This window comes from Topomyia yanbarensis, chromosome 3 (assembly GCF_030247195.1).
Source record: "Topomyia yanbarensis strain Yona2022 chromosome 3, ASM3024719v1, whole genome shotgun sequence".
In the NCBI taxonomy this organism is placed as follows: Eukaryota; Metazoa; Arthropoda; class Insecta; order Diptera; family Culicidae; genus Topomyia; species Topomyia yanbarensis.
The window spans coordinates 361089669-361107631 of NC_080672.1; the positions used below are offsets into that span (position 1 = coordinate 361089669).

The 17963-nt window shown below is 30.7% G+C and overlaps 1 protein-coding gene across 13 annotated transcripts in view; it reads right to left on the reverse strand.

Moving 5' to 3' along the window:
* LOC131691455 (calmodulin-binding transcription activator 1) overlaps window positions 1–17963 on the reverse strand; it is a 595917-nt gene that overhangs the window by 135807 nt on the left and 442147 nt on the right. For all 13 annotated transcript variants that reach the window (XM_058977868.1, XM_058977867.1, XM_058977863.1 and 10 more), the window contains one exon: window positions 8158–8249. In XM_058977868.1, coding sequence (XP_058833851.1) covers window positions 8158–8249 — 92 coding nt within the window. The remainder of the gene's footprint in view (window positions 1–8157; window positions 8250–17963) is intronic.

Consider the following 17963-nt stretch of genomic DNA (forward strand, 5'->3'; position numbering starts at 1 on the left):
AAATTTAGTTTTAAGAGTTTGTTTATTTTAAATACATTTTTTGGTGAAACTAGTTGGTAATTATTTCAAATTATTTTAAGCTCAAATTTGCAACATTTTTTTATTGTTCAATATTCCAACGTGTTAAAATGGATGAAATTTTTTGTACATTGATAAAGCACTGAAATAAAACAATTTTAGCAGTTTAAAAGGTTTTCAGAATCTTTTATTCTAGTTGGACACAAATTATACAAATTTTGGTTACTCGAATTTTGCAGTACATTGAAATACTTTGTATAATACCAAATAACATCTATTTAACAAAGAGTACCTTTCCAGAATTAATTTAAACAAACAATTGAATAAAAAACATTGACATCAATAACTTAATGTGGATGAACATGAAGGTTATCAAAGTCACCCCGTAATACGAAAACGGACTTCAACTTGAAATCATTTTTGGAAAAATAGCTGTAAGCGGACAATTTTGGGTAAAACCATCCAATCTTGTTCTCCATACAACAGTACATGGTTTAAAAATATTAAACTTGAAAAATGTGTTGCGTCTAAAAATATGTAATGATTACTTCGAAGAGTGATCAATGTCACCCCGGTTTACGGTTCATCCTTAAAAAATGTGAAAGATGCATAAACGCAAAACTGTGTTAAAAGCGCAAACAGTATTAAAAAAATGAGAGAGTAATTTTAAAAAGTTATGCAAAATGTTCCTACATTTAGAAATATCAAAAGATAACAAAAATGTAAAAAATAAAACGAAAAAATTAAAAAATTTAAGAAGCCTAAAAAATGTTAGAAATGTATGAAAAGCATGAAATGAATAAAGATATAAAATTGGTAAACGTAATAAATTAAACATTTTTAAGAATGTAAAAACTGTAAAATATGTGCAAATACGAAAAAAGGAGAATTTGCAAAAAAAATAAAATAAATGTAGAAAATGTAAAATATGTAAAAAAAGTTAAAAAAATGCCAAAAATGTTAATTTTTCATGAAGTTAAAAATATTAAAAAGTTAAAAAATGAAACAAATGTAACGAATAAAAAAATGTGTGAAATGAAAAAAAATAAAAAATGTAAAACATACAAAAAATGTAAAAAAAATTAAAAATGTAAAATGAAGGAAAAATATTAAAAAATGATAAAAATATTTTACATTTTTTACATTTTTTGCAATTTGAACATATTTTACATTTTTGTTTTAATTTTCTGCATTTTGTTTGCTTTTTTATATTTTCAACGCTTTTAAAGTTTTTAACATTTATTGCATTTTTATTTTTACATTTTTTGCATTTGTTACATTTTTACATATTTTACATTTTTTACTTTTCTTAAATTTTTGCATCTTTTACATTTTATTACATTTTCTACATTTAAAACATAATTAAACTTTTTTGTATTTTTCACATTTTTTACAATTTTGTAATATTTTAACATCATTGTATATTTTTTTTCATTTTTTACATTTTTTTCATTTTTTGCATTTTTTACGATTGTAATTTTTTGCATTTTTTTAATTTTTTACGTTTTTTACATTTTTTAAATCTTTTAGATCTTTTACTTCTTTTACATTTTTTGCATTTTCTACAGTTTTACAATATCTACATTTTTTTATTTGCTACATATTCACATTTTTTATTTTTTTGCATATTTAACATATTTTACATTTTTTAATGCTTTTGCATTTTTTACAAATTTTTGCATTTTCTGCATTTTTTACATGTTTTTACATGTAATATGTAAAAAATTTAAAGAATGTAAAAATGTAGAAAATGAAAAAAATTGTAATAAAATGTAAAATATGTAAAAAATGCAAAAAACGTCAAAAATGTTAAAAATGCAAAAAATGTAACATATGTACATAATGCAAAAAATGTAAAAAATGTAAAGAATGTAAAAGATGTAAAGAATGTAAAAAATGTAAAAAATGTAAAAAATGCAAAAAAATGTAAAAAATGTTAATGTTTTAATTGCCGTAAGGTTCTACTGTATCGATTTTGTTGGCTATTTTCGGCAAATTTGAGACTAAGAGAAACGAAAGCAATGAAATTGAAAGACGGATAGGTATTCTAGAGCGAATCAGTTATAAACTTAGAACGGAAAACTAGAACTAGGCAGGCTCATATGGGCATGATCGAAAGGAAATGTGAAGAATTCTTTGCCTTCTGCAGAGTAGGAGTTGGGCGTTGCACCCAAGTCTACCGCATGGTCTATGGTAGAACATAACTCATCATCATGTTTTACCGCCGACGCCGTTCCGTTTTCCGTTCTAAGTTTATAACTGATTCGCTCTAGAATACCTATCCGTCTTTCAATTTCATTTCTTTCGTTTCTCTTAGTCTCAAATTTGCTGAAAATAGCCAACAAAAACAACAATAAATGTAAAAAATGTAAAAAAATGCAAAAAATGCAATAAAAATGTAAAAAATGTAAAAAATGTAAAAAATGTAAAAAACGTAAAAAATGTAAAAAACGTTAAAAATGTTAAAAATGTTAAAAATGTTAAAAATGTTAAAAATGTTAAAAATGTTAAAAATGTTAAAAATGTTAAAAATGTTAAAAATGTTAAAAATGTTAAAAATGTTAAAAATGTTAAAAATGTTAAAAATGTTAAAAATGTTAAAAATGTTAAAAATGTTAAAAATGTTAAAAATGTTAAAAATGTTAAAAATGTTAAAAATGTTAAAAATGTTAAAAATGTTAAAAATGTTAAAAATGTTAAAAATGTTAAAAATGTTAAAAATGTTAAAAATGTTAAAAATGTTAAAAATGTTAAAAATGTTAAAAATGTTAAAAATGTTAAAAATGTTAAAAATGTTAAAAATGTTAAAAATGTTAAAAATGTTAAAAATGTTAAAAATGTTAAAAATGTTAAAAATGTTAAAAATGTTAAAAATGTTAAAAATGTTAAAAATGTTAAAAATGTTAAAAATGTTAAAAATGTTAAAAATGTTAAAAATGTTAAAAATGTTAAAAATGTTAAAAATGTTAAAAATGTTAAAAATGTTAAAAATGTTAAAAATGTTAAAAATGTTAAAAATGTTAAAAATGTAAAAAATGTAAAAAATGAAAAAAAAATGAAAAAAAATGAAAAAATTGTAGAAAGGTAAAAAATTTCAAAAATGTGAAATGTAAAATATGTCAAAAATACCAAAAAAGTCAAAAATTTCAAAAATGTCAATAATATCAAAAATGTCAAAAATAACGAAAATGTCCAAAATAACAAAAATGACAAAAATGACAAAAATGACAAAAATGACAAAAATGACAAAAATGACAAAAATGACAAAAATGACAAAAATGACAAAAATGACAAAAATGACAAAAATGACAAAAATGACAAAAATGACAAAAATGACAAAAATGACAAAAATGACAAAAATGACAAAAATGACAAAAATGACAAAAATGACAAAAATGACAAAAATGACAAAAATGACAAAAATGACAAAAATGACAAAAATGACAAAAATGACAAAAATGACAAAAATGACAAAAATGACAAAAATGACAAAAATGACAAAAATGACAAAAATGACAAAAATGACAAAAATGACAAAAATGACAAAAATGACAAAAATGACAAAAATGACAAAAATGACAAAAATGACAAAAATGACAAAAATGACAAAAATGACAAAAATGACAAAAATGACAAAAATGACAAAAATGACAAAAATGACAAAAATGACAAAAATGACAAAAATGACAAAAATGACAAAAATGACAAAAATGACAAAAATGACAAAAATGACAAAAATGACAAAAATGACAAAAATGACAAAAATGACAAAAATGACAAAAATGACAAAAATGACAAAAATGACAAAAATGACAAAAATGACAAAAATGACAAAAATGACAAAAATGACAAAAATGACAAAAATGACAAAAATGACAAAAATGACAAAAATGACAAAAATGACAAAAATGACAAAAATGACAAAAATGACAAAAATGACAAAAATGACAAAAATGACAAAAATGACAAAAATGACAAAAATGACAAAAATGACAAAAATGACAAAAATGACAAAAATGACAAAAATGACAAAAATGACAAAAATGACAAAAATGACAAAAATGACAAAAATGACAAAAATGACAAAAATGACAAAAATGACAAAAATGACAAAAATGACAAAAATGACAAAAATGACAAAAATGACAAAAATGACAAAAATGACAAAAATGACAAAAATGACAAAAATGACAAAAATGACAAAAATGACAAAAATGACAAAAATGACAAAAATGACAAAAATGACAAAAATGACAAAAATGACAAAAATGACAAAAATGACAGAAATGACAAAAATGACAAAAATGACAAAAATGACAAAAATGACAAAAATGACAAAAATGACAAAAATGACAAAAATGACAAAAATGACAAAAATGATAAAAATGACAAAAATGACAAAAATGACAAAAATGACAAAAATGACAAAAATGACAAAAATGACAAAAATGACAAAAAATGACAAAAATGACAAAAATGACAAAAATGACAAAAATGACAAAAATGACAAAAATGACAAAAATGACAAAAATGACAAAAATGACAAAAATGACAAAAATGACAAAAATGACAAAAATGACAAATATGACAAATATGACAAAAATGACAAAAATGACAAAAATGACAAAAATGACAAAAATGACAAAAATGACAAAAATGACAAAAATGACAAAAATGACAAAAATGACAAAAATGACAAAAATGACAAAAATGACAAAAATGACAAAAATGACAAAAATGACAAAAATGACAAAAATGACAAAAATGACAAAAATGACAAAAATGACAAAAATGACAAAAATGACAAAAATGACAAAAATGACAAAAATGACAAAAATGACAAAAATGACAAAAATGACAAAAATGACAAAAATGACAAAAATGACAAAAATGACAAAAATGACAAAAATGACAAAAATGACAAAAATGACAAAAATGACAAAAATGACAAAAATGACAAAAATGACAAAAATGACAAAAATGACAAAAATGACAAAAATGACAAAAATGACAAAAATGACAAAAATGACAAAAATGACAGAAATGACAAAAATGACAAAAATGACAAAAATGACAAAAATGACAAAAATGACAAAACGATAAAAATGACAAAAATGTCAAAAATGTCAAAAATGTCAAAAATGTCAAAAATGTCAAAAATGTCAAAAATGTCAAAAATGTCAAAAATGTCAAAAATGTCAATAATGTCAATAATGTCAATAATGTCAATAATGTCAATAATGTCAATAATGTCAATAATGTCAATAATGTCAATAATGTCAATAATGTCAATAATGTCAATAATGTCAATAATGTCAATAATGTCAATAATGTCAATAATGTCAATAATGTCAATATTGTCAATATTGTCAATAATGTCAATAATGTCAAAAATGTGAAAAATGTCAATAATGTCAATAATGTCAATAATGTCAAAAAAGTCAAAAATGTCAAAAATGTCATGTCAAAATGTAAAAAAATGACAAAAATGTCATATTTGTCAAAACTGCGGGAACTGCGCTAACTCGGACCTAGTAAGGGTTTATGTGCTATAGAACTGGAACGTGTCAACCGATTCACAGATAAATATATTTCCTGAAAGCCTGACCAATAGAGTGGGACATGGTTATATGAAAATAAAAAATAAAATTTTGCTCCGAGTAACTTTTTGGGTCCCATTTAGCTTCCAGAAGAACTCTGCAAATTTTTAGCTCGATCGGTGAAACTATATTTTTGCGCCCACGGTTTGAAGTTTACATGTGATTTCGTATGGGGAAAACATTTTTTATAAATTAATTCTTTCAAGAGTCGCCCGTTACCTCCCAAAAATAAATAGATGCCTGATTTTTATAAAAAAATATATTAAGAAAACAAAGTATAGAAGACCACGATCTGATGCTAGTGAAAAAAGTTATTAAGAAAAAACCGATTGATGCCCTGAAGGTTGATGAAAATTTCACTTTTCATAGCACCACTGCTTCTGACGGTCGAATTATTTACAAAAATTTTAACTTTCTCTTATTATGTACAAAAGAAGCCTCAATTTATCCCTCATAACTCTTGGGAAGTGTCCAAACTGTATAGATAAAATATTTGGACACATGAAAAGAAAATTGAAACAAAATTGTGTATAATTGGACAACCAACAACAGTAGTGCTAGAAAAAATGAATATTTTATCAATCGTTAGAGCATCAATCGGTTTCTGCTTAATAACTTTTTTCTCAAACATCAGATCGTTTCGTGGTTTTTGAGACTTTGTTTCTTTATTAAATTTTCTATAAAAGCCACATAACGATTTATTTTTCGGCAATAAAGGGCGACTCCTGGAGGAATTATTTTGTGAAAGTTAATTTTCCCATGCAAAATCCCATGTAAACTTTAAACAGTGGGCGCAAAAATATAGTTTCAGGGATCGAGTTGCTCGGAGCTGGATTCTAATTTTTGCCCCACCCTACCGATCAATTGCGCTCATTTTTTTCTGAAGCAACTTTTTCCGATCTTTTACCGTATTGTGTATAAACTGTGCGAATGTACATGAATGGTCCAAATTACCCCAACCCTGTTCCAATTCGGACCACATATTTCTTATCGATTTTTTGCAATAGAAATGAATTCCTATTTTGGCCTAAGTTATTCTTACTTGATTTAAACTAAATTTCGAATTGGGAAATGAAAAGCTCTCTTTGATATATAAAACTTTGTAGCAAATATACAATAAAAAGTAATTTATTATTTAAAAACGTTACTGGGACATATTTTTTTTCTTTTAATTAACCAAAGTCGTACAATATTCTTTTTAGTGGCAAGGCAGCTTCATATCCCTTTTTGATTATTTAGTATAAATTTCTTTTCCTTTTCCGGTGCAAAATTTATCAAAAAGAACATCTTTTTATTTAAGCGCATATTTAATTTTAAAGATAAGAAAAATAAAGAAAAGATGTACTCAAATTTGACTTGGTTCGTCTGCTAGAGCCCATCAAACAAATTTTCGTATACGATTGCAAAATGGTAAAAATAAGATAAATTCTACATAAAACAGAATGTAGAATAATAAATGCGTGATTTTCGAAGTGACCAGTCCTCGAAATATTGGGGGTTCAAAATCATTCAAAACAACGACAAACTCGTTCATGTAAAAAACTAGTTCGATGAAAACTTTTGTCATGAAAAACATGAAAATGGTCATTTCTTCTTCTTTCCAGAACACTACACAAATTTAAAATCAACTGAAAAATGATCGCGTAGCAAATTTTTTGGAAACACCCGAAAATTTGAATTTTCTTTGCTGAAATCAAGATTTTGAGGGTAAACAGCATTTTTCATATATTATTGTTTCTCTCATTGGATGAGATCTACAACCTATACTAGGACATTAGAACTGTACAAAATCACTATAGCACCGTGTAATAAACTCGAAGACAAATCCTGTAAACCAATTAAAATCACGGCTTTTGTTATTCTAGTTTATGTGATCTCTACTAAGAATTGGAATTTACGTCAAACTTGGAGATTCTGTTAAACTCTTGAATGTACAGTGGATACCCTTCCTCTTGATGCCGTACAGAATTATTACACCCAAGTGCCGATAACGAGAAGGCAAAAAATAACCAGTTAACCTTATACGTGGAATGAACTTGGCCAGTCTAGTTCAAGAAGGACGTGCGTTCGGCAAAACCTAACACAGAACGTACAATTTTGTACTACACAGACAAATTGTTCAAGTAACGTGAGGAAACCGGAAACCGCACAAACACACACATACACACCCACTCCAAACACGAATAACAAGGTTCCAGTCAGCCAGAAGACTGTAATCCAATAAAATATAAAACAATTCCACCCAATATTAAACTCTTGACTCTTGATCTTTCCGTTTCCTGTAGCTTTTTTTTCTTCTCTTCCTTGCTTACTACACAGGCAGGGAAAAAACTCCGCCGCCAGCCAGATTGTTCCAGTCCAGTCAACCGCAGCTTTCAGTTCAATTCCGCCTGCGACGATAGCTTGTACAGAGCAAAGAGAGAGGGAGTTCTCAACCCTTCAATCTTTCAATCTTTAGCCGGACTCGCACACACACACAAATTTTGCTTTCCAATCTTCGGCGAGAAAAACAACGAAAAAATTCTTGGCATTTACTCACCTCATTAGTATTCCACCGATGTCGCTGGTTCGGGAAATGGTCAGCCCGTGGTAAACTTTCTAAATTTTCCGGAAGCTTGATCGGTTCACCATCTGGAAGAGAGCAAAGAAAACGATGGGAATTTATAGAGGGTGGGCCGTCGAAAATCTTGAAATGTCTATCTAGTTCAGTGAAAAATAGGAGTAAATTGTATTAAATTATTATCCCGCGCACATTTCTGTGGGCCGTCTTTCCACAGGGCGGAACGTCGGGAAGAGCTAATTTGTCGGAGCTATTTTCTGAGCGATGAGCATCAGGCGTTGAAAATATGTACAGGAAAAAAAAACATCAGCTTTACTGTTGAAAACAGCAGTTGCCGCTTAACTTCGTTAGCAGGCAATGAAAATCCCCTTCAATTATTCACAGATAAACGAGGATTGATTGTGTGCTTTTACGACTTAATTCTAATTTTACGACCGGGATTACGATACGGTTGTTCCCGATCCGGTGACGCCCCCTCTCACCCCATATTACCACCCCACCATTCGTGCTCTGTCCATTTGAATTTTCTCATTTCCAGCGAAGTTGAAATATTATTTATGACTCGGGCGAGGTGTTTACCGGGTTTACGAAGAAAAGAAATAAACGCGTTTGTTTCCAGCGGTTTTAACAAATCGAAGAATCGTGACTGGTCGAACATAGTCTTTGGTCAGTTTTCATTGTTTTCGTTATAGAATGACAATGAGTCGTACGGCTACTACAGTCCAGGGGTGGCACTACGCGTTTCGATTCGATCAAAATTCTATCGACTCGACCTTGTTTCGCATTATGTGTTTCGAACCAAGCTCGAAAGTAAATTTTCGTTCGAGTTCGCTCGAAGAAGTACTAGATTACCGAGAAGTGTTGGCATCAGAGATGCCAGGTACTTTTTTCAAATGTCTGCAACAATAATTTTAAATGCCTGGGAAGAACAAAAAATGTCAGGAAAGCTAGTGTAACCAAAAGCCTTTATATTCAAAAATCTGCAAATATCTGCAACAAAACAAAAAAATCTGCAAATATCTGCAACCAAACTAAAATCTGCAAATATCTGCGTCATCGAAAAAATCTGCAGCTTATATTAAAAGTCTGCGAATTTGCAGACTTGTCTGCAAACCTGGCATCTCTGGTTGGCATTGGTTCCCAAAACAATCGAACTCGAAAGCGACTCGAGTCGAACGTATTTGCTCGATAGTTTTATTGCTGGCGACTGTCGTTCGAGATTATGATTTGTGTTTTTATTTCATGTCATTCTTTAAATTGGTTAACAATTAGAATACTTAGAGGATATAAAATTACCAAAAGATGTAAAAAGCTCTCACGTACTTTGAGCTACTTTATGTTATATCTATTTTCACCATCAGGAGCATACTTTTTTGGAAAAAGTAATACTAAACATGGATAAAAAATTATCATACACTAAGTAATAATAAAAAAAGTGTTAAAACAAATCGATGGAGCAAAGTGAAGGCACCTTGAGTTGTATAATCGCTATTTGATAGATGTATAGAATCACAATTATTCTCGATTTCAAATTGGTGATTTAAATAATTTTATATTCTAATTGATGAATTTGTTCCCGGCTATACCTTAATTGTTTTCAATATCACAATATAGCCTTGAATTCAATGCCATAATGTACGTTTTATACACCAACAGAATTAAGTGTTATATCATCATTTGTATTAAATGCATGAAAATACAGAATATTATCTTATATAGCAAAGAACTTTGAATCAAATTGAATCACTAACAAATTTGAACGCATCAACCGATTAAAAATTATGCCATCTACAATTTCTGGGAACACTTCATTTTGATTGTGTTCTCTCTATCTGAAGTTCTTTAACTAACAAGTACAGTAAGATTCCGTTTTTGGCATGCTCCATTTTTGGCAACAAAAAAGTTCCGTTTTTGGCAACAAATGGGTTCCGTTTTTGGCAACATTATTTTTGTTCATAGTAAATCTTTTGAAAAATGCTCAATAATCATTTTGGTGTAATAATGGATATCACTTTTGACTTTATTTCCAAACATAGGAGTCATATTTACTATATTTTGTGGGGGCGGGCATAGCGAATAAAGTTAAATTTGTAGATTTTTTTCTATCATTTCATTTCATTTCACATATTCTTATATAATTAATGTTCTTGTAACATTCATGATGTCACAAATTCAAAATAAATCCTTTTAAAGTAAGGTTCCATTTTTGGCACGGTTCCAGTTTTGGCATCTGAATAAAAAATATTGTTGCCACAAACGGAATCCCACTGTACACAGAAAACCCCGCAAACACAAAAACGAATTTTTGTTCTGACTATTTCAACTAAAAATAGTTATTTTAACGAACTAGTTTTTAAATTTTTGAGTCATCATTTGCTGAAATTTTGCTTTGCTTTTGGAAGCTATCAGTTTCTTGAAAAAACCCTGAAAACCAAAATTTTAATGCAAAATTAGCCATTTTTATTTAAAATTGCAGTTTCCTCGCTATGATTATTTTCCAGGAGATTTGATAAAAGCGGTTTCGAAGTTGTGTTGTTTTAAACAATTTTTTAGATATTAAATATGTTATTTAATTTAAGAATAATTGTGAATAACTCATTCTGCAGACAATACATTCCATCATGCGACTGACGTCCAAATAAGAGACACTACCAGCCAACTGACAACTTAAACAGCGAGATATCTTAAAATTTTGTGGAAAGAAGTTCAAGAATTCAGCTATATCAAACTAAAATAATGCCCAAGCATTGAAAAGAGGTGGTGAGGGTGAGTGACCTGAACAAATTATGAACATGTTTGGGTCAATTTATTTACCACTATAACTATTTTTATTCTGTGAATTTGACACTCATCGGAAACTAAAAAAAAAAACAAATCAAAACAAACTGCAATTTTGTTTACACTGAAATTTTTTTTTAGGTGGAATCAAAATTATCATACGATGAACAAAATCATTGCTCGTTTTCTGCAACGAAGCATTTTCGTGTATTGTAAATAGTTCGTTTCGTCTAATTCACGAACTGAAAAATTGGCATCTTGATGAACGAAAAGTTGAGTAGTTTCACATATTTAATGTACGGGTTATTCCACGTCAAAGTTACAACCACAATTTTAATTCCTACCAAAAAATGTCTTGCATTCTTAGCACTAAATAATTTACATCTATTTTTTTGTTTTGGCTGAATATGATAGATTTTTTCAAGTTATGAGTATTTGAATTTTATGAATTGGACCATTTTTCAACCACTGATAACTCGAAAACCCTTAGTTGTACGGAAAAATTTATTAATACAGTAAGATTCCGTTTTTGGCATGCTCCCATTTTGACACACTCCGATTTTGGCAACAAATGGGTTCCGTTTTTGGCAACATTCTTGTTTTACATAATAAGTCTTTGAAAAATGTGCAGTAGCTTTATTTCCAAACATGGGAGTCATATTAACCCTCAAAGGCACAAATAATTTTTTTTTCAAATATTGTTAAAATTGTCTCATAGTTTCAATACATTACTGTGATAATTTTGAGATGTTTTTCGCAATGTTGTTTTAAAACAACGTTATGCATTCAAGGGTTAACTATATTTTACACATTTTTACGTGTCATATTTAATGATTACAATAAGTATAGAAATGTATTATTTATGTAAAATATAACTGGTAACAGTTGAACCTAGTGTCTGATGGAATCAATATTTATAGTAAGACCCAGAGTCTGTGCACTTTAAGAGTCAAGTATAGAGAAAAGCGCTACACTGCATAATAGGACTAGTTCTGAAGAAAATTTTCAATAGAACCTTAGTAAGACTGCGAGCCTCTTTCTCTTTCGATTATTACGACGTCACTGCAAAGCTTGGCACTATATTTTCAGTACATGTTGAAAGCCCGTATTTAGGAATACAAAACTGATAGCTCCCAAATAGTTTATTTTAGCTTCATGATGTCTTTGGGAAATTTGTTAGTTCTTTTGGCGATTTTTTGAAATGAATGTAACTAGGATGGTCCTTGTGGTTGGGGTGTTCAAAGTATCGACTGTTTAGATGTGTGAAGTTTACCTGCACAATGCCCAACAATATAATAACACAAATAAATAGAAGCAAGTTTGCTGAATATCCTTGTATCTATAATAGGTTATTTTCTATGATTTTTTCAAAGATTTGGGGTGGGGTGGCTCTTGAAAAATTGTTCATTAATTTTTAGAAAGAAGGATAACAGCTCCAGTAGCGAAATCAACACTACCATTCAGTGAATTATTTGAGTTTTGACGTCCAGTGTACCGAAGAAAAGAGATTAGAATTAAATTATATGTTACACCTCCGTAATGTACTCGAGAAGTGCGCGAAGATTGTAAGAATTCAACTGGACGACGTACAGTGTCGTACAAAACCTCAAAATTTTATTTTGGATTTTTCATAATATTTTCCTCTGTTTGTGAACAGGTTGAATAGAGTCTTCTCAAAATATTAAGTCTTGAAGACAGGACAAAAGATAGATTTTTTACAGACCTTCAAAGGTAAAATAGATGATCAATTCTGGAAAAAATTGTGTTCAAACCTATGTTATTCAAATGAATATATCGTTTTAGATAAGATTTCGATTATGGTCGAACTGATTTCATTAGCAAGGTTATTCGGTGGACTTATATTTGCCATTCAATTTAGTCGATACAAGGCTTTCTTCTCAGTCAATCTTTCTGAAGAACAAATAATAAATCGTGCATTAAATTAAAATTATTTATTCAGAGCGGCTGTACTTTTTTAGAATCAGTTCGGAAAGATCGCTTGTAGTTCATGATTCTTGAAAATTAGTATACTTTTCGAAAATAAATGTCTTCTTTTACTCCTTTCTACCCCGAGGTATGAATAAAGGTGATCAGATTTTTCATGATATGTTTGAGGGAGATGTATGGTAATGTTTGATTACCTAGGGTTCGCAATATAATTTATAAATGTCTCTTAGCATTATCAACAATTTATAAAATGTGTATTCTGCTAAAAATACATCAAACCAATTTTTTTAATGAATTTTCAGATTTGGTGCACTTTATATTCGTAAATGTTGAATTTTCAAACCAGTGCGCAAAATTGCGAGGGAAAAAAATAAAAAAATAACACCAAATATGAATTCAGCGACGTAAAACTACCCCAATGTGAAGTTTTCATCAAATTCAAACCCCTTTTAAGGTTTTATCCGACTTTTGTATGGAAAGTGATCACTGTGTGACAGCTGAATTTGATAAAAACAGGAATAAAAGTGCATTTTCTTACTTTTTTCTTTCATTTAATTCCATTTCACACATGACTAAAAATCCTTGAAACATTTTTGACGGCGTAAATTGAAAATCCAAAACTCAAAAATAAGGCTCCATTTTTGGCACGGTTCCGGTTTTGGCAACTGAAAACAAAAATTAAATTGTTGCCAAAATCGGAATCCTACTGTAATAAAAAGTGCGTTTTCGAATGAGCACATCTGAAGAAACATATTGAAAAAACAAGCTTGGACTAATAAGCTTTTTATTCTATGAAAATATTAATAACTATAATGAGAACATTATTACTTTACGAGATATTTCAATTAAAGCTGGCGTTTAATGTAAAATTGCCCTTTTTAATGTTATAATTGTAATATCTCACAAAGCATTTTGAGATCCACTGCAAAATTTTTACACAATATAATATGATTTTTATTATTTGAAGAAAAAATAAGCAAAAAAATTGAGCCAACTTTTAAAAAAAAATTCTCAATTTTTCCGGTAAGCTCATGCGAAAATGCAACTGTTTTTATTTAATATGTTTTCCATGCAGCAAACACTTTTCGAGATATCAGCGAATGAAAAATGTTCAATTTTTCTAACTTCAAAAGGTGAAAGCTCATACCTTGAAGTAAATATTATATTCAGCCATAACAAAAATACCTGTCAAATAATTTTAGCCAAAGAATGCAAGAAAAAAATTGGAATGAACTAAATTTTTTTTTGTAAATCTGATGTTGATTGGCACGTTCCATATTCCATCGGATCTTTTTGGATCGATGTTTGACAACTTCGATTTTATTTCAAAGTGCTCACCCCTATTGTGTACTAGAAAAAAACTGTTATATTTGCGAAACTTATCCATATATATTTCGATAACAAGCAACTAGAAACTAAATAAATTAAAACAATTCCTATATTTTACCAAAGCTGGTTTTATGAAACTTATTCGTAGCAGTATTAAAAATATTTTTTCTCAGTGTTCTTATTTGACAGTTTGCGCTCGAACAGGCAGTCGAAATCTAGTACCGCAATCTAACAAGCTCGAACGCTTGGTCGAATGCGATACGTAATGCCGCAATTTAGTCGAAACAACTTCAAAACGTTTCGAATCGAGTCACTCGAATCGAGATGCGGAATGCCATTTGTTTGAAAACCAGTTATAGAAATTTGCTTGAGGTGTACATTGAATAATTACCAAGTTTGATATCTTCCATATGAATCCTTCGTACATTATCGTTTAACAATTTGACACTCAGAAATGAATTATGGACAAAAATGTTGACAAGCAGATTAATTATTAGGTTCTTTACAAGCACAGTTAACCTTACTTTTCTTAAAGTTTACTAGTACTGTTTACATGGACTTGAAAAAATTTTGCGGACAAGCAAATCGCAAAAAAAATCTAAGTCCATGTAACAGTACATCCGAACTGTCAAAAATGAACATCGAGTTCATTTGTAAGGTCAGCATAAAGTATTCAATTAGGTTTTATATTACCTTAACTGCACTTCTCGCAAGTAGATAAACCGCCGAGAATTGTCAACTGAAGTTCAATCGGCTTATTTTGTTTGGTTTATATCGAACCAAACTGCCTATGCGTATATTTTGTATTGAATGTTAAGGACACTACACCGATTAAACACTCACAAGAACTGGTAACTTGTAACTTTCTCCTATTACACTAATGTCCGGTACTAATCCAACCACGAAAACGACATAAATACGCCGAGAACAGTGCCAAGTAAATTACAGCGGAACAGTTGACGCGTTGCCTACTGTTCCTTTGTAATTCGCTAACCTGAATTAATTTGGGCCAATTTCGAATTATACTACAGTAACGCCCGGTTATCTGATTATCCAAAATCATATTTCGTACACCCCTGACCTTCCTGTTTTCACACCATCTGAGTGAAATGTGTTGCAAGACTATACACTTTATTCGGCCTTTCCTCCACGCGCCAATACCTTTGGGTACCTACACATAATTTCGGCTGGTGGCCGGCTCGCTTATAACAGATTACTGCTCAGCATGTAAGAAATTATACAAATTTATTGGTGATGATTTATGCCGCGTTCGGTCGTAAATCCGCTAGAAACCCCGAATGGTGCAACTGCGGCCTAAGTTCAAGAACTATTCTTTAGCTACATAGATGAATTGCCGCTAGGAACGATTATTCCCTTATTCTAGGATGATGACTACCACGACGACGACCACGACGATGAGCGCTTTCTCGTGTTCTTTTGCCTTTGTTCCCCAGCCGAAGCGGTACAGGGGTGCGTGTGGTCATAAAAAAAGCGCGCCACCCGAAAAGTGCTACCAGAGTGTAATTGAAGTGGATCGTAAAACCGGAACAAAAGTTCAATTCCGCTTGCGATTTCCACGGGAGACACAAAAGCTTTCGCTTTGCGGGTTCGCGGGTCATACCTATATACATACCTCAACCCAGCCGTCGATACAACATTTCGCGCCGAGGGAAAAATCTTAGTGTCGTAAATTGCCGGGCGATATACATAATTTAGCTTAAATTAGCGATTTATTCTCCCGATGAGGAGAATTATGTGTGCGAGATACATAGGTTGCTCTGTTCGCCGTCCCCCATCACCCCGGCGGCATCCGAACGCCAATTGAATCGGGATGGAACTGCTTACGGCTGGCTGGAAGTGAAATACAGCTGGAGACCATAGTTTCAGTTAATCGTGCATAAAACTGAGGTTTTTTCTCAGTGAATAATGGCTAAGTTTATCTGGTAGATTTGATCTGTGGAATGCGATGAATAGTAGTCGTTTAATGCGTTGTAGATTCTGAACCAATGACTTGGGGTTTGTGTCGACTACATTCCGTATCCTCAGCACGAAAAAAATCGTTCATAAATTCATGAAAAAAACACGATTTCGTAAACTGAATGATTTCCGAAAATCGTGATCAAGTTTCTGAAATTATAAAAAATAAACCCCGTGTACATGAAACTATTTGTGTTTCTAAAAAAACAATTCACCCCGAATATATACATGACGTAACATTCAGATGTTTGTTTGAGTTACTGTGACTGTTCCCTGGACATTTTAAATTTTTGTTATGATTCTGGTTCATAGTTTGTATAGTTCAATACACAGTCGTACAGTTAAACGGTGGTTCATGATTTCAGAAGTTTATTTGCGGTTTTCGTAATTTCTTTTCACGTCACCGTTCTGAGTTTTCTGGCAGATCTTTCTGTCAGAGTAACGTGATGTATGTTCATGATTTCTAGATTTTAATCACAATTTTCGTAATTTCTATGCACTTTATCGTGTCATGAGTAGAGTTATTTATATGCAGGATTTCAGAATCTTAGTCACAATTTTGATGTTTTTTTTATCACAAATAGTTTGATTGATTGATGTTTATGATTTCGGGATTTTAGTCACGATTTGCGTAATTAATATGCACGTTATCGTGACATTTTACTTACGAGCTTACTTTCGAATTTGATACGTGGAATGATGTGACTCATGTTTATGATATCATCTTCTAAATATCACAAGCGCGCAAGATCATGTACAAGGAATCATGAAAGCTATTTCACGAACATGAATAGCAAGTCGTGACTAATGTATTAGGAATCATGAACCAGTTCACTACCCGTAAGAACAAGAAACAAATAAGAACCTCTGATCGTAAACAGCAGGAAAGAAGTACCGATGATGACATGGATGGGAACGATAGCGCGAGAGAAGGTAGACTGAATGACCCCCAAGCGGCTTCACCGCCAAGGAAAAGGATCTCAATACGCAGCAGCAAACTACGTCAACAAGATCTGACAGACAGACATTCTTAGTTCTTTTTTATTTTTGCTTATTGTAAAGACTTAAAAGATTCTTGGCTCAGTTGTACTAACGCGTTGAGCCGTGTCAAATCAACCTTTAGAAAAAAAGGACCAGTTCACTTAAACATTAATAATATTTGACGATTTTGTGAACTATTTCACGAGCATGGATATTGAATCGAGACGAATATATTAGGAGTCATGGAGTACAGGGGGGTTGAATTAATAAAATTTCGAGTTTCATGAAATAGTTTACGTGAAAATATCCAGATTTGTTTTGATTTTGTGGGCTAATATATTTTAATGTATGAATAAAACATGAGTCAATCTTCGGTATTATGAATAATGTTTAGAATGTTGTGAACCAGTTCACGCACAGAAAATGCAAAGTGTGACAGATGAATGGGTTCATTAGTAGGTAGTACGACTGTGGCGTGCATCATGATACTGTTGGGAATCTGTGATGACATCATCACAGTTCCTAGATGGCGGAGTGGATAACGCACCCAATCAGAGACTGGAAGATGGCAGATTCGATTCCTGCTTGAGGACATATCTTTTCTCAGTGTGATGTGATTTAGTGAACCCACCTTCAGTGCAAGGGCTACGCCAGTGGCTGGAGTTGCTTTTAACAGCAAAGCCAAATGTTGCTAGCAAACGCCTTTCAATGTATCGCTGAATGAAGGGCCAAAAACGGTTGGATCCATAAACAGAAGTTCTCATGCGCACTCC